The 27160-nt window shown below is 39.6% G+C and overlaps 1 protein-coding gene across 1 annotated transcript in view; it reads right to left on the minus strand.

Annotated features, from left to right (window-relative positions):
- PLXNA3 (plexin A3) overlaps nucleotides 1-27160 on the minus strand; it is a 1436523-nt gene that overhangs the window by 261596 nt on the left and 1147767 nt on the right. Inside the window, exons 14-15 of the mRNA XM_044080266.1 lie at nucleotides 8427-8547; nucleotides 1395-1531 (exon numbers count right to left, since the gene is read on the minus strand). Coding sequence (XP_043936201.1) covers nucleotides 1395-1531; nucleotides 8427-8547 — 258 coding nt within the window. The remainder of the gene's footprint in view (nucleotides 1-1394; nucleotides 1532-8426; nucleotides 8548-27160) is intronic.

The following is a 27160-nucleotide window of genomic DNA, read 5'->3' on the forward strand; positions in this document are numbered from 1 at the left end:
ACACAATACAAGGGTATCAATACAAAAGTGTATAAAAATGCAACTTTGTGTTTATATTATTTTTAAGCTCCTTTTCTTTCTCATTTACATCAAACCTCAGGGAATCTGGCTACTGGCCACTGCTCCAATTTGTTCTCTTTAGGGGATTGGAGTCTAAGAGTCAGGAATGCCCCAAAACCTAGCATTAACCTACATTAACATCAATATATGCATCTGTACATACACAGCCAACACACTATTAGAGTTACAGTGCGGAGGAGTAGCCATGCCGCATTTAAGCAGATTGCATTCCCTCAGAGTGGGAGACATGACACTGAGAACTCAGGTCAATCCGTCCCTGGCAGGTCATGCATTTGTATCATTGAAGTCCGGCCTTCAGACATCCCCACTTCCTGGACTAAGATCACAATCAGCTCAAATGGATCCCACATCTGTGCCACTAAACCAGTCACAACTGAAGTTAGTCTGTGGTACCTCAGACTGTTATATGGCTGATTCAGTGACACAGCAGTTAGATGTCAATGATATGAAGTACAGAATGGATGTAGGTCACTGCCTTCACTTGGGGAGCTGTGAACTACTGGTCACTGCTGGATCTCTGGTCATCAGAGGGTACCCTATTGTGACACAATAATTTACATACAGAAAGGCATGCCCCTTCACTGCTCACTTCAATGTCTAAGGTAAGAAAAAGGCTAGCATTCTTAACTGAAATTGACCGAAGCTCCTCTCCTGTTACCAGATAACAGTGCTAGCTTGTAAGAACAGTCAAGATTACTGGCTAATCATGGTGCACGTATATCATTAATGGTTACAAAAATGTAGTGGTTAGAGAGTCAAAAAGTAAACATGAATATATCTGAACTAGTTAGTACACTGAAGAACTTCTCTGAAATAAAAAAAAAAATTGTAAAAAAAAAAAAAAAAAAAAAAAAAAAAAAAACAGCAACAAGTATCCTACACGTGAATCAAGAATATAAAGTGGACATGTGGCAGATGGAATCTATAATCTATAAACCTGCTGGAGAGACAGGTTTGTCCCCTAGAGGCTGACCCATCTCTGGAATAGACTTCCCATACATGTCAAACAGAGTACCTCGCTGACCCTCTTTAAGGGCAACCTTGATGAGTGGATGGGAAACCACAAATTTGTACCAGGGGTTCCAACTGTGTCCCTCATTCACAGGAGTGACAGATGCTAACTGAGGTTTCTTTTTGGGGATAAACTGTTTGCTAGGTCATTAGCCTAGTAACCTCCTATGATCCTATGAGGCCTTGTCATAAATGTAGAATTTGAACATGCGTTGTTGTATTCATAGCATACCTTGCCTGATACTGGGTGCTGTTTTTTTTTTTAAATGGGGCTTAAGGACCACCTTTGTGCATCTGCTTACCTTACAACCTGACAGTCTCCATCCCCAACTGTAACAGTGACCATACTTCCAGCATCCAAGTGTTTTCCATAGACGGTCAGTCGTGTTCCACCAGACTCTGGTCCCCTGGAAGGCCTCACTCTGTTAAAACTTGGGACCTGGAAAAAAAAGTTCAACAATTAATGCAGCAGTATCATTGAATCCCCACTTTATCTCACTGCCCAACTGGACACGTTTCTACATGAAATATCCCTTTAACTGTGGGAACATCCCATTGTATTGTCTTGGTCCATACTGACTTGCTACAAGGTAATTTCTGTAACTTCTCTGAAACCAGTAAATCAGTTCTAAGCAACAGTCTGTGCTACTATGCAGGTGCAGAAAGAAACACATGCAAGAAACATTACTAAAAGTTGCAAAATCCATGCGTTTGGTGAATTAGTGGTCTGGTAGAAGCCTCGAGAGTACTGCAGGGACTGATACTGGTTTCCTATTCCAGGAAGAGGGCACTAAATGTATGTATAAGTTCATGAATTGCTGAGATAATGTTAAGCAAAAACTATATGCGTGGAGTAGCATTTCCAGAAAAAATACCAAAGGAATACATGTGATAACCTCAAATGTTCATAAGGATTTCTTTCAATAGACAATTTAGGTAAATAAATTGAAATGGATACAATAAAAAAACAGTTTACACAACTATATGTACTCTGCTATAGGTACAGATATCTAGTTAAGTGCCTGAACATCCCCACATAGTTTATTTAAAAACATTTATTTCTAATTATTATTACTATTACTTTTATTCTGTAGCTCCCTTTATTCTGTACTAAATTTCAGTGCCACCTGCAGCTATGGCTAAGCCACTCAAGGTATGACAAACTCAGTTCATTTACTGTAAACTAACCTAGAAACAAGAGTTGTCCTGTTTTTTTTTTCCAATTATACTGTAAAGATAGAATTTTAATTATGAGCTAGAATGGGTACAAACCAATCAAGTGCAGAAACCCTCTGCACACAAGAATGGAAATAAACTCAAGTGGCAAAATCATTAACCTACCCTCTGATAAACAGTGATCATGGGATCAGTTGTAGAAATGTTGCATAAACCATACATCTGATTTAAAGGTACATCACAAATGAGAATTTCACTACTGATTTTTAAATAACTGTTTTGATGAATTTTAAATGTTCAGAAAAATAAAGCACATGATTACATGATTAATTCATCATCTTTTAAAGATAATAGACCAGACAGCATTGCGCAGAGTACAGATTCAGGGACAGTTAATATTCATTGTTTCTGGTTGTGATTACTACGCATTCCCTTATCTGTCTTCAGTCTGCGTACATTTCACTGCATTTGTACTCCTCGCTAAGGCTTTTTAATGTCACTATCTTCCAAATCTAAAGAGTAATATTTATGACTGTAAACAGCTACTGGTCATTACTGTATCAAACATTCCTAAAACTCATGGGAAATACATGAAAATCACCAAAATGGAATCGGGATTGACCCAGTTTAAAGCTAGATTGCATATTGCAGCACTATTACAGCACAATCGGCAAAAGCTAATGCAGCACGCCAAGAGGTATATTCGGTTATCACCTGGTCTTATCGGAGTGCCTTGAGAATGTGTTCACCTAGTTAAGTAACAGGCAGAACATACAAGACAGACTATGATGTGGTTTCAGAGATGAGAAGCCCACAGACACGTCTCAGACATACAGCTGTGTTACAAAAAACGGTTTATAAACAATAGTGCAAAGAATGAGAATAAATGTATATGAATCAACAAGAAAGGGTCTGTTATCTTTGGCTTCTGCTTTATCCAACATATTCAAAGCAAGGAATATGATTTCAGATTGCTAAGAAACCAGAGTGGGGGAATAAGTAAGATGGAAAGGAGAAATCTTCAGCACTCTAAAAAAAATAACTCAGTGAGTTGTATACAAGTCAGGTTTAGTGTAACATATTAACTGTAATGTATGCAGGCTAGTTTTAGTGCAAAACATATGGAAAATTTCTCTTTTATTTCAAGTCCTTGAGGAAATGGGCCTTAATTTCATTTGAACAATAAACATTTACCAAGTTCAAGAAACAGAAACAATTCTTGCAGCAAAATGGTTCATGTCTGTGAGACTAGTGCAAATCCTATGGTATGTTTGTACTAGAACTTGCAGTGGGCAAAGCAGTAGCACTATGCATAAAAAATATAACATCTGAAATAGTTCATTTTTTGGCACTTGGGCTTTTTTCTGGGCTGTTTCTCTTATTTACCCCATAAGCCCTGGCCATTCACCATGTTCTCTAAGGCCATTTGTAAATCCTGTATTATGCATGTTGCATGCTGGGACAGTTCCATCTCCACACTTTAAGCAAACTACTGATGAATATGACTGCATTGTGGGTGGACCTTGTTCCTCAAAGACAGAAGTTTAAAAAGTTATGCACAAAGTCTAATGCTACTGCTACAAGTATTAGCATATGTATTTGCTTTCCAGATTTAGTTGCTGTTTCTTGTTTTGGCTACAGAGTGATGCCAAGGATATGATTAAGGACTGTAATCAGGGAAAACATAAATGGAAACATTACATTAAACTGCTCAGCCTAGCTTCATGTCTTTGTAATCACATAAACAGTATACATTCTTTGATCATGTGTGCCTACCTGTTCAAATAAATTCAGTAAACCTTGTGGTTAATAATACCAAAACGTCAAGAATACACTTTTAACTTTTAACAAGTATAATTTGGTTATACATCAGCTGTTTTACGCAGTTTTTAGTTTTGTCAATGCCTTTATTGGAATGCAGACAGATTTGAGAAAGATGTAATGCTTTTACTCACAAGAAAAGGTAGAGCACAGGGATAGCTTTATGTTATTTTTTCCACTTGGAAAGGTATTAGTCTTAAACTTTTTATATGTCTGAAGTGGGTTATTTCTTGGTGGACTGTAAAACTTTTGTAAGTAAGTAATAGTCTCAACAAAAGCAAATTACTTTTTCTCATGTTATTACTAAATAACTGTCACTGTTAAAGAGTTTTAGTTTCAACTGTTTGTAGCAATACTAAGGAAGTTTAGATACGGTATCATATTTTCTACAATTTTAAAAATAAATATTTTCCTTCTTCGATATTAGGACATTTGCTATTTCTTAGGACCTAACTACCAAAAGCAGGAATGTCCTATGAAAAAAAGGAAAAATGGTAACCCTTTGGACCATCAGTCTTTGTATCAGTTTTTATTTTCTATTACTGGTCCTTTATCATAATTCCTACAAGTGACACTGACCCTCTACAACTTCGGATGTCATTAATCTTGCAAATGCTTTACTCTGCAATTTTTTTCTATCAAGTAAACTTATGTCTTTGATAAATACTAATGGATCATGCTATTCTTTCACTTGACTGAATCCTGCAAGCTTATTGGTAGCACCAAACCTTTGTGATCTGAATGTGAATAAAAATGATCCATAAGCTGCACGGGGTTGTCACCAATGACACATATGAATCTGCACAAGTGTACATATAAACACATATGTATACAAGTGCACACTCTCTTTTTCTGTCTTTTGCATATGCTTGAGTATATATGCGTGCGTGTGTGTGTGTGTGTGTGTGTGTGTGTGTGTGTGTGTGTGTGTGTGTGTGTGTGTGTGTGTACACTTGTGTATTTGGTGCCCACAGTGAGTGGACAAATTCAAATTTCTAGTGTGTCATCTCCTTGAAATTCAAAACACTGAAAAGAACTGCATGCAAACACTGTTGTCAGTGTTGTTTGTGGGGGAGGGCAAGCCAAACAGCATCCCCGATGTGAGGGGCTGGTACTTAGTGCGTGCACATTTCCCCGACAATGCTTTACAATGGAAATGCCACTATTATTAGGGAATCAAGTTTCGGTGAGCTGAGGCTTGAGGAATTAGCATTCATGGGAGTAGTAGTGTAACAGATTTTGTGTGTGTATGTGTGTTTGTGTGTCTGAGTGTGTGTGTGTGTGTGTGTGTGTGTGTGTGTGTGTGTGTGTGTGTGTGTGTGTGTGTGTGTGTGTGTGTATGCGTGCGCATGTGCGTGCTTGCATCCTCTGCATACCTGGGCTCCTCACTGTTTGCTGAGACCTTCATGTTAATGTGAGGACTGACCTAATGGTTGGACTGAAGCTAGGCATGGCAAGGCTAGGTTGTGAACAACTATTGTATTGAAGAAGCTCTTGAAATTCTACCAGGCAGCAATAAATCAACAGAAAGCCAGATTTATGTCTAAGGAAATTGCCTTGACAGGAAACTGCCCAGCTCAACTAGCTTGCAAAGTCAGTGTACTATGATGCAAATCTTGTCTGCGCCTTAAATATTCAATAAGAATGGATCAGTGTGGTGAAGAGCTTATATAAGACTTTGATGAAAACAATGCAGCTATTAGGTTGGACATCACTATGTGTTAACAAAAAGAAGGCTAGTAGACTCATGCTGCAAGCAGATGTTTATTTATTTTACTTTGTAATCATTTCAACTTTTGCCAAATCTAATACACAATAATTGTCCATTCAGACTAACCTGGATTTTGCATATTGGATCTTTGTTCCCAGCTGAAACACTGCAGGATGAGGAAAAGTTATCAGACAGGTGCTTGAAAGATTGTACAATGATCCATAGAGCCAAAATATTTTCCCTATCTCATAAGAGGAGAAAATTACTCACGATCGTATGAAAAAGCGGTCTACAGATCCTGAAAACGTAACCTACCATATACCCATCTGACCCCAGTAGTACAAGTTTCTTTCCACTGAACAAGTTCATGACCAATTCTAATCTGTATGAAACCTTCCAGTTTGGATTTGTGTGCTGGCATTACACTGAGCTGATTTTTGTAGTGGCAGATAGTCATGTTCTGTAATGATTCTCCAGAAATTAATATCTGCACATAACACCATGATCCATGCTGTTTTGTAGACATTTGTATGTAATTTGCCCTAGATAACATCAATCACATTTTGGTTTCTTAGCAGTCTCTCTCCTTTGTCATTCATTGAGCCACGTTTGCTGTCTTGTTCAATTTTGCCTCTCCTAACTTACAGCCATGTCTTATATTCAGTATTATCCACACTGCCTCGTGCCCTCGTTGTTTGCCTGTTAATTCTGCTGCTTTAATGCCTTCCATCATGGCTTCCCCTTTTCCTCCTTTCACCTTCCATTCGCAGTACAGTACGCAGATATCCTCATTTTCACTTTTGTGCACCACGTCACTGCTATTACCATGTTATCTAGTGTTAGCTATTGCTCTTCTGTCTAAGCCACTAGGCTCAAGGAACCAAGTACCCACATCACTTGTACTGATACTCTCTGCCTCCTCCAGTTTCAAATAACATTACCACTTTTACTCCTATCTCTTTCCTCTAGTACATTTTGTTAGAATATCTCCTTGTACAGCTTCTTAACTTCTCCGTTACTGTGTCTGCTTTGATTATCTTTTTTTTGGTGTATGGATAGGTTCCTAGGTGAATACTAGGCTAGCTACCTTTGTAGGACATTTTAAGCTTAGCCAATTTGCCTCAAAGCTGAGAATCAAACTCTGTGCCTTGTACTTGTAAAGTAAATATCTTAACCCTTATGCCAAGCCCCAGCCTCATAAAACTGCACATTCCCCAAAAAATGGTTATAGTTTTATAGGTAAATACTAGGATATCAGTCTGCACACTATTACAGACCTAGCCAACAATGAGAGGTCATAATCAAACCTTGTATCTGTGAAGTAAAGACCTTAACCATTATGACAACACCTCTCCCTTGGCTGAGTTGGGAGTGTGGCAGTTCTGTGTTGCTCTGTCTTCTCTGATGCTTCAGAAAATCCAGCAACAAAAGGCAAGGGATTTAAAGTACTATGAAAGCAGGGCTCTACAAACTTTGCAGCAAAACTGGGCTCCATGTTTTGAGGGGTATGGTGGATAAGTCTGAGAAGAACAATAAGTGAAAAAAATATTGTTGCTGTCACTAAGCAGTAAGGTGCAGGGAGCCTAGGAGGATACATTCCATGCAGGTTCTAGGTCAAAGAAGTTGGAAGATGCTAAAGGATTTCAAATGTTGAAACGAATATGCTCATCAGGTGGGAACTGTTCTAGTCTCATTTTTTTAAGAAATTAACCAGAGTGCTTAGAATGCATGCACAGGTACAGTTTAAAGACTTTTTTTCATTAGCTGCACAAGACAGATGAGAATAAGGGCCAAGTGCTGAGAATAGAATTTAGGTACATCTTCATATGCTTATGTAACATTTAAAATTCAAAGAAATACAACACACGATGGGGAGGAAACCCCATTATGGGTGTCTGAGCCTGCAGCATGGTTTGCTTGTGTGTGTCTTTTGGCTTTTCCCGGTTAGGGGTCGCCACAGCGGAACTCCGGTCCGCTTATGATTGGCAGTAGATTTTTACGTGCTGGCTTGCCAGGTCTAACACACAACCTTCAATGAAGGAACGCCCATTCACGCATGTCGATACACAGAAGACGCTCTAACTGAGAATCGAACGGGCAACGTCGAACTGTGAGGCGACAACGCTACTGCAGCACCACCACCGCAGTAGCCTGCAGCATGGTAAAGACATGAATTATATTTAGTAACTTCACTAAACAATTAAGTCAAAAATACAGTATTGAGTGCAGTGTGGAAATAAGGTGCTTGTAACAAAGTATCTTGTCTAGCATTTGAATTGCTGGCCTGCAGATAGGGCTTGCAGTGTGTTTTAATTCTATCCCACTGAATAAGAGAAATTTAGAAGAACTTTTATATAGCACTAATTAGTTTAGTAAAACAATCAATCAGTAAATAAACTGTTTTCAATCCATTAACATCTTAAGTGATAGTGTGGATAGCATGCAAACAGCAGTATGTATTGGGCAACAGTGATATTTACATGTTATGCAAACAATAGCCTTCAAAGCACATATATATTTTACAATCATAGGACATATTTCAGCATGTTTCCATTCTACGTACAGAGGACATACCTGGCTCCACATCTGCTGGGAAGTAGTGATGATAAGATCCTGTCATACTTACCACAAATGTATACATTTGTTCTGAATGAGTCCGGAAATCTGTACTGCAGTCACCCACACATAGTTCCACAGATCCAGGAGCTGGGTTTTGCACAAGGGACTCCGTCATCTCACAAACAATTCTACAAAAATGTAAAACATTTAAAAATAAATATTCTCCTTCCTCCCTCCTTACACTGAAAACAATGTTGAGGTTACAGTACAGAACAGTATAACAGCGTGACCTGAGTGAGTAAAATAACCTTAAAATGGTCATGGATAGTGGATACCAAAAAAGGAGGCAGTCAGCAAAATCTGCATAGCTCTGTAGTTCTGTGAATTACTGTAAAAGTTCAAAGATTGAAGCACTCCTTTCCAATGGCAAATGAGTTCTAAAAGAGCATATACTAAAGTCAGCAGGGCTTGCTGTAGACTTTCTCAGTGAGTCACCAGTCCACATAAGTTAGAAGCCTTAGATGCTAATGATGTTATTCTTTTTCAGTTAAGGGAAACAACAGTCTCTCAAAAACAGAACCAAGGCAAAGAGTAAATAATTTCTCTCTACTAGTATTCAGACTGGCTACATATGGAGTACAACTTTCTTAATACCATCTGATATTAGTAATAATATCTTATCTTATGCTAGCTTACGTATGCACTTATTAACCAGATATGTTCAAAAAGCTCATACTAAGACAGCACACTACTGAAAATGTGAGACACTATTTACTGTTTTCTTTTTTCAGCTAAAGTATTTTTTTTCTACAAAGCATTGCATAACCCCAGAATATGATAGTTTATTTCCTTTTCCTACAGTATCCTGTCACACTAATGGAGAACTGCAGTACCCTGAATCTTTGAATTCTTGTCGACCAACAACCATCAGTATTTTTTTTATTGCGAACTTTCAAGCACAGCTTTATAATTTTCTTCTTATTTTAACAAACATCATGATCTTGGTTTTAAAAGCCCTTATCCCCTCTCCAGTAAACACTACTTCCATCATGGCTGTGAAATTTTTCTTAAAAAGCTAGGTAGTTGCGATTAAGAAAATGTAAAAGATTAAAAGCTTAGGCTGTCTCAAGACCTACACAGAGTATGCCTGTATTCAGGGCGCTGATGCTCTGCCTCAAAGGTACAATGGAACAGAATGAAAACAAAAGGCAAAACAACATGCTGCGGACAAATGAGGCATTGTGGGAAATACAGTAAGACTTGAAAAGACGTTTCATTACAACAACTGTCTCTACCTTGGTAGTACAAGTTATAGAATAATACTGACCACTTAGAACGATGCAAGGACATCACTGTTGCGTATAAGAAACAGATTTGATTAAGTACGTTTGCTTTTCAGTTTCTGCAACTGTGGTCATTTAAGCAGACGTAGTTCAAACTGTTAACCATGCATGTGGAAGTATGCTGGCATGCTATGAAAACATTTTTTTAAGAAAGCACTTACTACAGTTAATGATGTTAACCTTACGGGAGGCGGATTCAGTCCTTGATCATTTTAAGAATGAGAAAAGTAGGCCTGTAGAGATATAATTTCAATCTGAAGCTCTGCGAATTCATAATATAATAAACAGCTAATGCTGATGAAGTTAGGAAAACAGAAATGCTGGCTAATGATGGCAGAGGATAGGCGATGGTGTTCAAGAGAACAGGATATTCAGGAATGAGAGTATAGGCAATAACTTATTGGGTGGTTGTACACATCAGGGAAGGATTACTGATGAGATGAAAGAGGCAGAGAAGATATGGTTGGGAGAAAGTTCATACGAAGATATGTAGTAGTATGAGGACAGATAAGAGGGTACGGTCGTTACCTTCTTAGAAATAAAAACTGCTCTGGGCAATAGTTATTTATTTATATTTTTATTTTCCTTTTCTTTTGTTGACTGGGGTAGTCCCACTAGGCTGGTGGTCTCTTTGCAAGGGACACCCAAGGTGGTATTTATACTGCTAGGAGAAATCTGACCAGGGCTTTGGGGAAATTTGGCCAGCAGTTTGGGAATCTTCCTCTACTCTTTTTGATAGGTGGTGTAGAATATTTGCATTCACCTCATCTACCACCAACTCAAGCAGATGGGACCTCAGTTTAACATCTCATCTGAAAGACAACAAAAAGAGGGGAGTGAAAGAGCAAAGACGGACCAAGTTCTGCAGTAAAAGATCAGCACTTAATGTCAGTAAGGTGCTGGGGTGCAGAGTATGGGGTACAGATAACAGAAATGTGGAGGTTATCCTTACATTGTACAAGCTGCTAGAATGGGCACACCTGAAGTACTGCATAAGTACTGCATACATTTCTGGAAATCATAGGAACTAAAGAAAATCAGGCTTGCTGAAAGCATGTCACACGCAGTTACTAAAAAAAGCAATGGGAATATAAAGGTTATTATGTAAGAAGGGACTTAGAAAAATGAACTTTTAGGTAGTATAAGACATAAGGAAAAGGAGGGTTATGAACTGGATGCATTCCATTCCTTACAGACATGTACAGGAGGAGGAGATGAAGAGGACAGACAGAGGCAGGAGAAGGGTACATTGGTTGTGGCCAGAATGGGGATAGTTCAAGATAGATGCAAGAATATACTGTTTCACAAAAAAAAAAAAAAAAAAAGGTAATAGGGACCAGGAACATATAACTTGAAGTATATCTGCAGTGTAAGTTGCCAGAGGATTCAGAGCTTGTGACACAACAAGACAAGAATGGGACAAGGGCAGGGAAGTTACACCTGCACCGGGGCAAGCTGCAACATCAGAATGCACTCAAAGGACTATGCATCTTACACTGGCAACTTCAAATGCAGCAATGTATCACAAGTCCCATGAGCATGCCAAGACTCAGACGGAGTTTCCACTGCAAATTAATAAAGGTAGCATGTCTAATGAAGGATTCTATCCAGTTGTTTTCCGCCCTATGCCCAGCATTCCTCCCTTTGAAAAGGCTTTACTTCCATTTGAGATGCCAGTGGTATGAGTCTGGTAGTGGACACAGATAACAACCCATGAATGACCTACTAATGTGAAAAGGAATGCTTTGATGGCAGTGTCTCCTAACTTATGATGGGAAGCAAAGGATAAGCATCACCTTTGGCACAGAGAAGACAGAGAAGAAAAGTGCATCAATGCACCAGTTGTTATTTAAAGACTTCTGAAAATACAAACATTTAAAAGAGCCTTCCTCTCAATAGTCCAAGCAAAGGTCTGCAAAAATACAACTACCACTATGGATCTGCTTCCTTGACACTCCAGTTAGAAGTCCAAATGTCTGGGCAGTCCATACCGAGTCTGAGTTCCAACCGGAAAGAAGGGATCCACGTGAAAGACATGCAGTAACAACTATATGATATATAGTAAAAGACCAACATTATCATGAATGATAAGTGGACAGTGTGTGGTGAGCGTGAACAGGACTACAGATTCTGGGGTAAAGTGAATGCATCATGCTGCAGAAACACTTCTGAACAAATGTTAACCCACCTTACTCAAGTTTTTGGGGTCTTCTATAACAAACAGAACAAAACTAGTGTCACCAAAGATCATCCCTCTTACAACAAAACTGCACCTTTTACTTATTTTCTTTGCCCAAGATTATATAACCCTGTCATTAATCATCTAGTAAACATCCTGTTCAAGGTCATTAATCATCTAGTAAACATCCTGTTCAAGGCATAAAGAAGCAGGTAAGAAGCACTGTGCTTGGTGATACAGAGGGAACTCACAGAAATATTCAAGGGGGCATGGGAGAAGTGGAGAAAGGGTGAGGGGAAAGGATGGAATGGAAGGGAGGCAAAAGGGTAAAATATATTTAAGAGCAGACCAGACAGGTTCGCTGTCAGCATCTCCCATCAAGCAGAATTAATGTAATAGTAAACAGAAATTAGACAAAATGAACAAAAAAAAATGCTAAATTCACAAATGTTGAAACAAAGCATGATTAAAGCATATTGATAAACACAGTAGGGATTTGTTTTACTCCTGTGCTGTATTACACATTTTGGTTAGCATTAAGATTTTCCTTTAGCGCCACTGAATTTCTCCACTCAATCATAACATTAACAAGCTAATTTCTTCATCAGCTGGACACCACCATGACGGCTTTGGCCATGACAATATGGTTAAAGTTGTTCAGCACCATGGTGTCCTCAGTGTGGACAGTCTAGCTTACTACCACCAGTGGACTCTATTCTGAAGACAGCCCCTTATTAATACATGTTAAATAAATGAAGCATTCTAACTTCAATACATTTTTTTCACTCAAGTTGCTGTAAGTTTCTCAATCTGCTCCTTGAGTCTATGCAATTTTTATCAACATTGTGGTTGTTTGTGTGTCAGCAGGACATGCCACTTAAATACATTATTGCAGCTACGTGTGCAAAGCAATTCAATGGTAACAGGTTCACTGCGAAGTAGAGTTCCATTCGCCAAGGCGTTTCAGCACACAGATTCATTAGGGAAACATTCTCTATATTGTCACTGACTTAAAGGAAAAACTCCTTCCGACATGTTGCTGCTCTCTGTTCTGTACCTAAAACAGTGTAGGAGGCCTTAGACTACTGTCACACCACTGAAGTTATATAAGGCCATAGACCACACGGCGAGGATCATGGAATGCACTTCATATAAAATACGAATAAGCAGACTGGAAATGTTTATACGGCACTACAAAAAATTGCATTCAAAGGCATTTATTTAGGTGATGTAAGATTAGGATGTCTGCTTCATGCAAACATCCTCAAGCAGTAATTAACCGTTTCAATAATTATATGGTCTCACTCATGTCTTAGATGTGAAGCACCCAGCTAAAATAAGAAAGCCTGAACTTACAGAAAAAAGGGCATTTATTTTATAATGGAGATTATCTCTCTCTTCTCAATAAACAATCAATTTAATTTCTGCTCTTTTTAACAAAACTACAGCAAGCTTATAAGAGGACTGGCACATTTATTTTATCACTGAATTTTAAATCTCTCCATCGTGTCTGCTTAAGATCACTTGGCTGGGTCAACATAATTATCATACTCAAATTACTCCAAATTAGCTCCCTGGTGCAGTAGGATGGAGAGTCAATGCAACTCAGATAACTGGAGTTCAATTAGCAGCATCAGCCCTGGAATAGCCAGGTAAGGCAGGGAGAGGAATGAAGGCAAAATGGCACACTCACCTCTCCTGGGTGGAGGACATGGAGTGCTGTAATCTCCCTGGTGGAGACAGAAGGCACCCCACTCATACTTTGTGAGGAGGTGTGGGACTGCTTGGAGGAAAGATACCTTGTGGAAGTGATGGGACATCCTCTTCTGCCAGCAGACTGCATGTCTCTCCCAGGCATTTTGCCAGGTGCATGCAGAGAGTCAAGGTATCAAAACAGAAACCATTTGACGTACACCTAATGGCTGTCTGGATGATGGCCCCTCCTAGATGACCCTTGCCCAGTGATGGTTAACTAATGGGCTCACCAGATGGGAGGAAGCTGATCAACAGCTATTTGGGATAAAAGAGCAAACAACACCTGTAACTCTACCTGAAGTTGTCCTGCCCCTCTAAGAGATCTCATATCCATAGAAATGTTGTTGCTTTTGGCCTCTTTAGTATTTACTAGGCTATTATCTAGAATTCCTTGGCATGCCTCTTCATATTTTAGGACAACAAGCTTAAACCAACTCCTTGAATTAGGTCAGTAGCACATGCTGTTGTAATCTTTTCACTAAATACATATTTTAGATTAGTCCAGCAGCAGAGTGCCTTAGTGGTAAGACCTCTGCCCTCACAGCTTCAGGGTGCAGGGTTCTAGCCTGTTGTTGATGCACGTATGTATGGAACTGAGCATGTTGTCCTCGTGTCTTTGTGGGTTTTCACTAATGGTGCTCTAGCTTACTTTCCCCTGACAAAATCTTGTTGGAAGATTAACTACACTAAATCCATATAGCCATGCCCTTGTGATTCAAATTATGGATGGAAAGGTTCCAGGAAGGTCCAATTCACTATGATCATGTTAGCAAATCTGTATTTCTGCATTCATCAACTACCTTTATTGTTCTCTTTTATACTGCCTTATTAATAAAAGCTCAATATTAATAATTCCTAAAGACAGAAGTACATTAGGTCACTAAAATAATAAGATCTGTAGCCCTACACATATAGTGAAATTGATTTAATAATAGTCTATTTATACATGTCTGTTTCCTGAAGCAGTGCACTGATCATAAACATTTGCAGTCCAGGTTAAAAAAAGTTCACAATAAGAAATATAAAAAGGACAAATATAGATTTTTGAAACATGCAAAACAATGTTACAACAAAAGATTTAACATAATTATGTACAATGTAAAGTCAATTTATACAAATAATAAGATAAAGTGGTAAACTGTAAGAAGTGTTAAGATACTGGATTAAGATGGTGAGCTGTTTCTGAGCAGAGCGAGCTGTCCAGGGAGGTAAAGTGAAATAGTCCGGTGCAAAAGTGGACATGCAGAAGAAATGGAGAGAGTGAGAGATAGTGAGGAATAAAAGTGAGCAGAAAAAGGGTGTTTTTAAGCGACAGAGGGAATAAAGAAGTGGTGGATTTGAGTGAAGGAGAGAATAGGAGTACAGATTGAGGAGGGATCGGAGCGGTGAGTGAATGGGGGGTTAATGGTAAATGTTGATTTGTCAAATAGTGATGAAGCTGTGTGCTACAGATGTGATTACATCTAGGGCAGAGTGATGGGAAATAGGTTATTTGGCCAGCTTCAAAGCAATATATTCTGCCTGTCATTTCTATAGCCTCATGCACACTATTTAACTCACTTAATGACATATTAAGGGGAAATGGGGGTTGCATGCCAGCAGGTACCTTGTCTATCCTATTCAAGGGAGAGTGGTCATCAGCCAGAAGTAACAAATTATATGAGTCTGCCTAAATGAGAACAGAGGGAAAAGTACTGTCATCAATAGAAAAAGTAGCTGAAAAAGGCAGATGAAGTATAGAGACTTTACACTGAAGGTTTAGTTAATCACAGAAATAATCTGAAATTTGAAGGCATACGTCAGGATAACTTACGCAGAGGACACCAAATAATGACCAGCAAAAGGCAATGCACATTTCACAGTTTAGCTTTCATATAAATACTATATATGACTGCTGGGGGGATAGTATCGAATCTTTCATCCCTGCACTCCCTGACATAGTCACTCCCCAGTAGCAGTTCATACATGAGTACTTGTTTCTTTTTTGTAATGCTGCAATAACCACATATCTATGACAGCAAAAGGGTCTTCCTATTTCAAGAAACAATCCCAGTTTGGAATGTTTAGTGTAACTGTGGAAATCTTTAAGATTTTTTTAAAGACTTCTTTTTGACTTTGATAGGTTCATAGGTTCATAGGTTCATACTAGGCTATCTGCCCTAGGGCATTTATAAGCCTAGCCAGAGTGTGTATGCTATGCCCTTTTTCAAGGTTAGTATACTGTGCCTCTGTCTAACAGTGACACAGAAGTGATACCCGGGGTAAACCTACGATCTCCCATCCACTCATCAAGATTCCTCTTGAAGAGAGTCAATGAGGGACTCTGCCTAACCTGGACTGGGATTTTATTCCAGAGTGAAGGGAGCCTCTGGGTTATGAATCTGTCCCTCCAGCATGTCCTATTTATTTCAGTGCTGAGGTTCAAGTCCCTCGAGCGCGTAGCTCGATGGGATTTGGATTTTCTGAGGTGCAGCATGTCCATTAATTCCGGGTTGGACATGGCTTTATACGTCAGGCACAGATCGCCTCTGAGCAGGCGGTATGCCACTGAGTAGAGCTGGAGTTTCTTTAACCGGGCAGCATACGGCATCTGTTTGAGCCCCTTGATCCTCTTGGTGAGGTACTTTTGGGGTCTTTCCAGTTGCTGCAGGTGTCTGGTAAGGTACATCCCCCAAAAGGGGCATTGTACTCAATTATGGGCCTGATGAGGGATGAGTAAAGAGGCACGATGACCTCCCCTGATCTAGATGTGAATCCCTTCATGATTAGGTGGGCTATATAAAAAGTTTTTCTAACCACTTTGGCCACGTGGTTGTCAAATGAGAGATTGCTATCAACTTGGGTCCCCAGGTCCCTAATTACTTCTTCTGTACTTAATGGATTACCACCTATGTGGCAATTTGTGGGCACTTTGTTTTTGCCAAAGGGGATGACTATACACTTTTTGGCGTTTAGCTTGAGGCCATGGCTCTGGCACCAGTTGCCTGTTTCTATGAGGCCCTTTTGGAGGATGCTTGTGTCGGCTGGAGAGTCTATTATGGCGCCCAGTTTGCAGTCATCTGCGAACTTGGTCAGCCACAGTCCTTCCATGTTGGCCTGTACCTCCGAGAAATATATACCGAACAAGAGAGGTCCCAGGACTGAGCCTTGTGGGATGCCACTTGTAACTGGTTTGGAGTCTGACATGGCTCCAGCTATTCTAACCATGTGGGTTCTGTCCTTGAGCCAGTTTGCAACCCATCTAGTGACATAGGGGTTTATATTTAAGCTGGTGAGCTTATCTATAATGCCAGAGTGGGGTATTGTATCAAAGGCTTTTGCGAGGTCCAGGTAGGCTGTGTGGACCACCTTCCCCTTGTCAATGGCCTTGGTGACTGTTTCAAAGAAATCGACCAGGTTCAAGAGGCAGGATCTGCCCTTAACAAAGCTGAACTGAGTAGGATCCAGTGTCTGCAGGTCCCCAATATCTTTATTTATAAGGTCCATGATGATCCTTTCCATAGCTTTGCAGACCAAGCTAGTGAAACTTATGGGGCGATAGTTTCCAGGATCCGTTGAGGCACCACCTTTGTGGAGAGGGACCACTATTGCTGTAGGCCACTCTTTGGGTACATATCCTGTAGTAAGGCTGAGATTGAACAGTAGTTTTAGATTTGGGTTTAGCTCTTCTTGGAGTTCATGTAGGACGCAGCCCAGGACACCGTCTGGTCCCATTGATGCTGTGTTTCTTGCTTTGGAGAGGGCAGCTCTTACCTGAGCATCTGAGATGTCAGGGGGGCAGCACTCTGCTGGGATAGATATTAGCCCTTTTGGTGGGGAGTTTGCGCTGAACCTGTCAGCTAGGATGTTGGCAATGTCTGTGGGTTCTGTGTATTTTTTGTCATTTTGGACTAATTCTGAGCATATCTGGGAATTCCCATCCAGGTTCCTAACATAACTAAAGAAAGCCTTGTGATTATCCTTAGTGTCCTGTGCAATTTTTCTCTCGAAGCTGGCCTTAGACGATTTTATGAGTGCCCGTAGTTTTTTGCTAATACTGATCAGAGATGCCTTCCCTTTTTGGGATTTTGCTCTATCATGTAGTAGCTTCCTCCTTCTATTGTATAGTTTGTTTATGGCTGGGGTCCACCAGACAGGACATCTGCCTTTGGAGGATTGGGTCTTGGTTTTATTTGGGATTGCATGATCCATGCATTCCTGAAGGTGTTCATAGAATGCGTTTATAAAGGATTTTGCGGTCTGGGCTGTATTATCCACAGGCCCGGGGGCTTTGAAGGATTCCACCTTGGTTTTGAGGAGTGTGAAATTTGCTTTAGAGAAGTTTTTCACTGTGGTTTTCTAGGCATGGGCTGGGGTCGGGATGTGAATATCCAGTGAGATTAGTTTATGGTCTGATCTTACCAGTGAGGGATACACTTCTGGTCTGGAGCATAGAGTCCCCATGTTGGTGATGATCAGGTCCAGTATGTTTTCCCCTCTTGTGGGAGTGGTAACAAGTTGTTCCATAGCATAATATTCGCTTTCTTATTTCGATCCGTTTGTAGATTATATGACCAAAGACTAAAACAAAGAAACCAAAACAAACTGGAAGCATTTTCATGCAGGCATAAGTAAAATCCATTATCTTGTTTTATTTTCATTGTTTTGCATGATCATATAGTCCCACTGAAAACATTCAGGTCTCCTTTACAAAGGAGATGTAAGCGACTCTTTCCCAACTTATACAATATTTAAAGTGGTAGGCTTCTACTGGAATTCAGACCCAAAGTTCTAGTTTTTTCTGCTATTTCTTATCACTACATGCTGGTTTTAACTGAAGACTTGGTAATTGTTTGAGCAGAGAAGCACTAAGCTACAAGAAGTAAAGCTAAGAAGGCTTGCTATTAATAAAAGGCAGAGGACAAGTTTTGTATAAGTCAGTATCCCTCTACATTGCTTTTAGCAGATCTTTGCAAAATACCAAAGGGTTGATAGTTAAATTAAATGTAGAAAAGAAAGATGCTTGCAAGTTGCTTGTGGGGGTAGAAATGCCACTTATCTAAATGCAAATCCAGACAGTCAAAGGTTTACCAATGGATAAATGCAATGGAAAAAAATATTCAGTGACTGCACATACCCACAAAATATATTTAAACTGCAATAGTGCTAATGGGAATTTTTTTTTCCTTTTCTTTTATAACTCATTGGCGCTTTGAGTGACAGCAACAAGACAGTATAAAATAAACACTGATTGGCAAGAACAATTCATATGGCTAGGTTACTCACATTGAAGTTACCCATCATAATTGCTTTGGTGTAATTTAAATGCATTACTAGCTAAAATCTGTTTTATCAGTGTACAAAACTGCATCAGAGATGTATAAATACCATCAATAGCTGCATTTCTTGGGGGTAGTTAAAGACAAGACGGAATGTAACTTATTTAACAATGCTTCCAAGTTACATGATTAATACGATTAAGTGCCCCTTTGCATCATATTGATTAGGACTCTTTCAGCTTTTCTTTGCTTTCCTATATACGAAAGTAATATAGACAGCATGCACCCTGCTGAAACATAACTCTACAAAATGCCTTCATGCTAGCAGGAGTTATAAAATAATTGAACTAGTACCTTTGCTTTGTGGAAAAAAAAAAAACAAAACTCCAGCTGTCCACTGGGAACACTGCCAGACAGTAAATATATACTCACATGTTTTCAAGTGTGACCGCATGCTGAGTTACAGGTAATGCTGGTCAGGAATAATACATTTTTTCCGCACTAGCAATAACACACTGTTTCTGATCTAAGCTGCTGTCGCATGAGTGTAATCATTGATGATTCTTGCACATGGGTATATCACTCTACCTATTTTGCATTCTGAAAATTGAAGCTGTGGCACTGAGCATACAAATCATCTTTTTAATTTTCAAAATACAGAACAGTCAAGATGAAGCACTCTTTCACTATAGTGAAGAATGATATAGAATGTAGTACTACACCTTTTGTCAGCTATAGGGTATAAGTAATATCCAGTTACTCAAGTGCCAATCTCTGAGGAGCCCCCTGCTCTGTTCCTCTTTTTCTGAAGATGCTGTCTTACCACAAATTCTTAAAATGTATAGTTCCCATGCTTGGAGGTATGCATATCTCCCAGGAACATGAGAAATGTGTTTACACAATGAATCTTAGAGGGTGTGCCAAACTCTATGATCCCTAATTCAGACCCCCGTAGAAATTGGGTAATTGGGTGAACACATATGTAGGAGTTAAAGAAACAAGGATATGCAATTTTACACACACACACACACACACACACACACACACACACACACACACACACACACACACACACACACACACACACACACAGAAAAAAAATCTATCAGCTGGGATAAGGTGGGTGAATGGGGCGGTCCAAGAATTGGGGATGTTAGGAAGGGTATTAGCCTTCTAGAGGATAAAATACAGTGTGCACTCATAGAATTGTCATATCTTATTTCAAGATATAACAGGAGGTAGTGGTTGAATAGAATCCCAAACAGTTACAACAACACCTCCTCTGCATCAGAGAGCTAAGTCCTGTAGTGCCAAGAAAACAAAGAAAACATGATTCCTGGTATTAGCGTCCAAGCATCGATGCTTAGTAGATGTATTAAATTGTGAATTGTGTTAATTGTGCTAAATTCCTAGCCAGCATGTGTTAAATTCCTAGCCAGCATGAGCCAGAGAAAACCCAGCTCCAGCCGTCTCAAAATCTGAAGAAGGAAGTCAAATCTGTAAGTCTTCCTTTGGACTAGAGATACTTGCGTCTTGCTGGATTCTGCTTCCCTGCAGTGAAACAGAAAGAAACGTTAAGTACGAATGTGGTAGCACCAGTCCCGATATGAAAAAACAGCAATAAAGATCACGCTTGACTTGAGTTACCCTGACAGCTAAGAGGAGGAGGATTCAACAACAGGAGGTTGGGGCCACTGATGGATACATCAGTTATATAAAAACCACATCTATCATCATTCAACCATTCATCCAGTGACTGTGGCGAAGTGAAGGCTGTCTCATATTTAATAAGGTACAAGCGATCAACAAACTAGGCCCATTTGTGACATTTATTGAACATATACCATGTTTGTTTGGGGCTAACTGGTAGTAACTGTTGAACCTTTTGCTGGATATCTTTCAGAGGGGTGAAGAAGCGAAGGCTGTTGTTTGTTTATTGAGATCGGACTTATTATATCCACAGAGACTTTGTTTAGTTTTTGTTTTCATGATTTTTAACTGTATATTTTTGACTCATATTATTGTGGTTCTTTCTCCTGAGTTGGTTATAAGTTGAGGCTGGCACCAGGTTCGTTGGAAGTTGATGGGACATATTGATTTAACGTTATTTGTCAGCTAGTGTTTTGTACTTTCTTGAACTAACATAAATGATTATAAATTACAGGGTTGATGCTGTTCAATATTGTCTAAGTGGGTTCCTTCTATTATACATGTATGACAACCTTTGAGTGGAAACTGTTATTATAAATAACTTTGGTTTGTTAACCACACCCTCAGTCATCACTCACACATACCACACCACACCCTTTTCACTAACACCATTATCTGCTCCTCTACCACCCACTCAACACATCCTACTATCACTCACCACTACTCTCCCACTACAAAAAATAACATAAAAGGAGAAGAAACAAACTAATACAATGGCTCTCCTACACTTAAAGGAAGCTTTCTATACATTAACTACTTTGGTTCTTCTCTGGTTATCTGTCCTTACATCCTACCACACACAACCTCATCTCATCTATCCAACTCAGTGGCAAACAGAAACCACAGCCAATACACTAAACCTAACACACTTCCCTATATCTCCATTTGACCTTACCCCAACTCAACTCCACCCCTATGTTAATCATAAACCAACAAACAAAATTAACCCCTACTAATCCCAGAAACAAAATAAAATACTACAAAAACTACTTAAGCTCTACCTATACCGAACTCTAAAACTCTCTTGCTGTGGAGACATACACCCCAATCCAGGACCCATTACTTCACTCCAGCCAGACCTAACCCAAACAAATCCTCTTTATAACAGACCAACCTCCTCTCTTCTGCTCTTAAACATTAATGTAAGAAGTATACTCAACAAAGTTCAGGACCTCCATGCACTATTGGCATTATACAAACCAGATTTAGCCATACTTACAGAAACTTGGCTTAGACCAGAATACCATGATAATGAGATAACACCCCCTGGTTACAATATTATACGGAAAGATAGGCAAGGGAGAAAAGGAGGAGGTGTAGCCATTCTGTTTCAAAATAATCTGACATTAGAACAGCTTAACTACAACTCTCAAGATGTCAATGACATAGAACTCATTCTTGCTAAATTAAAACTAAACTCTAGCAAACACATAGTCATAGCAGGTGCCTATATCCCCCCCAGGAAACAATACTGACACTATGGAGAACCTGCTACACTAGATGACTATCTCCAATCCTCATGAGACCATAATCCTAGGGGATTTTAATACTGACTGTCTGACTGTACCAAATACAATCCCTCTACCCACATTAACCTACATGGGTTTACCCAAGTCATAAATACTCCCACAAGAGTTGATAAGAAAATCAAACGACAATCCATCTTAGATTGGATACTTCTGTCTGACCACACCTTGGCAAACCAGGCAGGCTGCCTACCTGACAATTTAAGCGACCACCAACCAACCTACTTTATTAGAAATAAATCCCAACATTATAACCAACCCATCCTCAGAATAGTTCACAACAAAAAAAACTTCAAAGCCAAGGACCTAAACAATGAACTAAAATACTGTGACTGGTCTCCCCTTAAACACCTACCCCTAGATGTGGCAGTAGACTAATTTAACTCAACCTTTCTCAAAATCCTAAATCGTCATGCACCATCATGTACCATCAGAGTTAAAACTAACTATGCCCCTTGGCTAACAAAAGAAACCAGAACCATAATGAAAGATAGAGGTAGAGCCTGGGCTCAATTTCATAAACTTAAAACCACCACCACAAAACAAATCTTCTTAGTACTCTGGAACAAGACCAAAAAACTTATAAAACTCGATAAAACCAATTACTATAAAACCTTGCAAGACAAACACACACACAACCCTCTGAAATTCTGGTCCTCAATAAATAGATTACTGCACCCAGGTAAAACCAGCACTCACACACCCATAGTACCAACTGACACTGAGGACATCCCTACCCAATTCAACAAATTCTTCACCGAAACAGTCCTAGCCTTATCCAACACCCTAAATAGCACCACCATTCCCACTCCTTCACCAACCCCTACTACCCCTATTACATAACAACCTCCCCTCAGCTTCTCCTTCTCCCCAGCACCCACACAACTCATTACTAAACTCCTCAAAAAATTGAAACCTACCACACTGGCTGCTGATAAACTTCCCACTGATTTCCGTAAACTATCAGCTGATGCCATATCTTACCCTGTGTCTATCCTCATTAACAGATCCATATCTGAATCTAAAGTACCTAACCTCTGGAAAATATCTCATATTATTCCACTCCACAAAGGTGGAAACTCCCTTCAGCTCAGCAACTACCGGCCAATTGCAATTTTATCACCCCTATCAAAAATACTTGAAAGAGTAGTACATACACAACTAATGCAATACATTCTAGAAAATAACCTTATATCAGCATCACAACATGGATTTCATCCCTCCCATAGTACCACAACAGCCCTATCATCCTATACCAACATAATCAACACCCACAGAAACAACGGACTTAATGTAACCTCTGTTTTCTTAGACTTATCCAAGGCCTTTTGACATGGTCAACCACAGTATGTTTCTCAAAACTCTATCTACCTTCAACCTAAACTCCCTCACTATATCATGGTTCAGCAGCTATTTATCAAGCCGACAGCAAGCGGTTCTATGGCAGGACCAACTATCCTCTCTTCTGCCTGTATCTATTGGAATCCCTCAATGCTCCATTCTTGGTCCCGTACTATTCTCTATATTTACAAATTAGATAGCTGCTTCCTCTCCTTCTGCTTCTATAGTGCAATATGCTGATGACACTACTATCATTTGTGCTGCCCCTACCCTAAGCAAGCTACAAACAATAACACAACACAGCTTCACTCTGGCTGAAGCATGGTTTTCTATCATAAAACTTTTACTCAATCCCAAAAAAAAACAAAACTAATTCTCTTCAGCCCAGGTAGATCCCCTGCACTCAATGACTTCATCATTAACTCCAAGGACAATACCTCAATCACCCCAACAGCACACATTAAACTCCTAGGAGTAGTAATCGACAACAAACTCAAATTTGATATACACATAGCCCAAACAATCAAAAAAGTTCACAAAAAGCTAGGTCTCTTGTATAGGAATAAGCAATTCATGACCAATTATACCAAAGCCACCATTGCCAGAACCTACCTATTGTATGCCTCACCAATCCTGACTAATCTTTGCCACAGAGAACAAAGCAAAATGGCATCTTGCTACAGCAAGATTGCCAAATTTGCCACAAGTGCCTCTAATAGAGCCCACCACCGTCTTTCCCTCAAACAGCTCAACTGGCTTGAGCTGCCTCAATTACTTCTTAACACTCAACTCTCCAAAGCCCACAAACTATACTACCTCCCAAATAAAATCCCCATTTTACAAGACCTAATACAACCCTACACCACCACCCAAGCCTTAAGGTCAACAGACCAAAATCACATAAATGTCATCAAACATAGGAATGAGGCTGGCAAATCTCTTTCTGCCTGCTCTATAGCAAAAGTCTGGAACTCACTTCCAAAACAAATAACTTCTACAGGTTCTGCTCCACAATTTAAAAAAACTATTCAAAACCCACTACTTTAACAACTGGCTATGCCCATGTGACTCCCCAGGCTAATCCACTACATTTGCAGATACAATGACTTTACCAAGGATCACCTAATACTGCCTAACCTCTGTATATTAATTCATAACTAACCATGTTCTATTCTGTTCCTATCTACTTATTCATCTCTGAAGACAGTTAAACATTTACCTACATACAAGTGGTATGCTTCTGGAATACAACAATTGTATCTATACATATATCTGTAAAGAAATGTAAAATATGTTCTTGTATAATATTGTATGCATTTAGGAGAAAGTGTTGTAATTCATAAAATTGTTATTTGTTAGATTGTTTTTTAAGTTGAGCTTTTCTCCCCAGGCCTCCGCTGAAAACGGACCTGTGTTCAGTCAGACTTTCCTGGTCAACAAATGTAAAATAAGATAAATAAAATTAATCAGTGACCAGGTGACTGAATGACATAAATGCTCTCTATGGTGAGAGGGCTTACCACCAAGACAACAGCTTCCAGGGATGGCTCATAGATCACAGTGATAAAGCTCTGACTATAACCTATCCAGAGACTGTGTCTGGCAGCTGGTATAGAGGGTTAACACTGTGAGTTGTAGTTACTGTGGTACAGGGTTAATTTCCCTCAGCCCTCATTTGCCTGCTGTGTTTCCTTGAGCAAGTCACTTAACCAGACGTAGCTCCCAGGTTTCCCCCTGAAAAAGGACCGTGGGCCTGCTTGCTTAACAAATTGATATAATTATTAGGTGGTAACTTAGGTGTAGGGGGGATCCAACTAAGAATGATGGAGTAAGCAGGCAATATAAGCTTACCCATCTTGGGGTAAAAAAAGGGAAGATACGGATTCTTCAGAGTTAGGCAAATATGCTGAGCCTACTTAAAGAGGTCTGTTTCTACAACATCATGCTATACAGGAACTGTGGAAATATAAACCTTAACTATAGAACAACTAAGAATAACTAGGGTCCAAGCTTAAAAGATATCTAAACCATATGAGTATAATCAGCACACATACTGCCTGAAGCAAGGAGGTAATTTCTCTGTCCTGATAGAGGGCCCCTTAAACTTAACATAAAGAATACCTGTTTAGGTAAAAGCGTCCTTTCTGCTGAGTGAGCTCTGAGTCCTCTACAGGAAGATCAGGCACGGGGATCTAAAAAAGCTGCCTGACTCAAAAACAGAGACAGCTTTTGCATCAAATGAGGGGACATCTTTGACTTGTACATGGATGGAATCCTGTAATACTAAGGACCTGAGAATCTGGAATCAGATTTGTCTTGGTTAACAAGAGATGATAAAAGTATGTATTGTCTTTCATCAGTGAATTTTGCAAACAGATTCAGAACTGGAGGAAGTGGAAAGGCTTACAGGAATCAACCTTGTCAGAGAACAAAGACAAGATGTTCAGTACCTGCTTCAGTTTGAGCTGCTGGACTCAGAACTGATTGAGAAGCACATTCTCCACTATGGTGAATAGACTGATCTGTGGCATTCCCACTCCCAAAAGATCTTCAGTAAATAAGCCTTCCTTGTCCTTTTGGGCAGGAGAAGATTGGAACTGAGACTGAAGGAGTCTACCAACACATTCATTAACCATACCTTAACTATGTCTTAACTGGTGGCCCACTACCAAAAATGTATTGCCTCTCTAAACAAGCGGTGTAAAATGCATGCCATCATGTCTGTTTATATGCCATCTCATAACATACCATACCATACCATACCATACTATGGCCAAACAGGAGCAGGACAGGCTCAGTATTCTATTCCTGGATTAAAGCTTGGAGGCAAGAAACATCACATTTAACTTAATCAGGTTTATGTTCAAGCCCTTCTGTCGAAGGCCGTTTTACCCTTTTATCAGAAATTACACCAGGTAATTTTTCCATTCTACCAACAAAGCATCCATCATTAACACCTGTTATAGGCTTGATAGTACTCTGAGATTGGTAGGGATCATCAGTCACTCCAGGGCAAGGTGACAGGCTTGACATTAGAAGCAGGTCTATGTGGATGTGATGACTATACAGCCAGTGGCACATCATTGTCCAGTGAAGCATTCACATAAAAAGGATGATGACTGCCAGAAGCCTCCAAGTTTTAACTTGCTTCTGTTTCTCAGCTAGAACATCAGTCCTGTGACTTTCTGGGTGCTCTCTGTCAGCAACAATGGAGTGTATCCAAGTCTGTCTAACAAACAATCCCCTGAACTGAGACTAGATGTCTTCTTCTAATATATCATAACCACAGACCTGCAATTAGAATGAGACCAAGGAAAGTGTCATTACTAAGATGACCCTTTAAAAAGCCATAAGCAGCTAGTCATCCAAGTGGGAAAGCACCATGAGACCCTTCTCTTTCAAGGTCATGGCTAACATGGTCAGAACTTTGTAAAACACTATTAGTGCTGATGAAAAAACGAACAGTAGCACTTTGTTCTGAAGCTGACATTGCCAACAGGGAACTGAATGTATACCTAATGAGGTTCCCAGATGTGTATGTGCCAGAAGCCATCCATCATGACAAGTGACATCATTGAGGCTCCCTGTGAAAGCAGAAGTTTAATATTTTGGAGAGTTGGCATCCATAGTTTGACATACCATAGGTACTTACTTGGCCATAGTCCCTGAGATACAAGACAGTATGACTG

The sequence above is a fragment of the Protopterus annectens genome, chromosome 8.part0 (assembly GCF_019279795.1).
Source record: "Protopterus annectens isolate FY-2018-M chromosome 8.part0, PAN1.0, whole genome shotgun sequence".
In the NCBI taxonomy this organism is placed as follows: Eukaryota; Metazoa; Chordata; order Ceratodontiformes; family Protopteridae; genus Protopterus; species Protopterus annectens.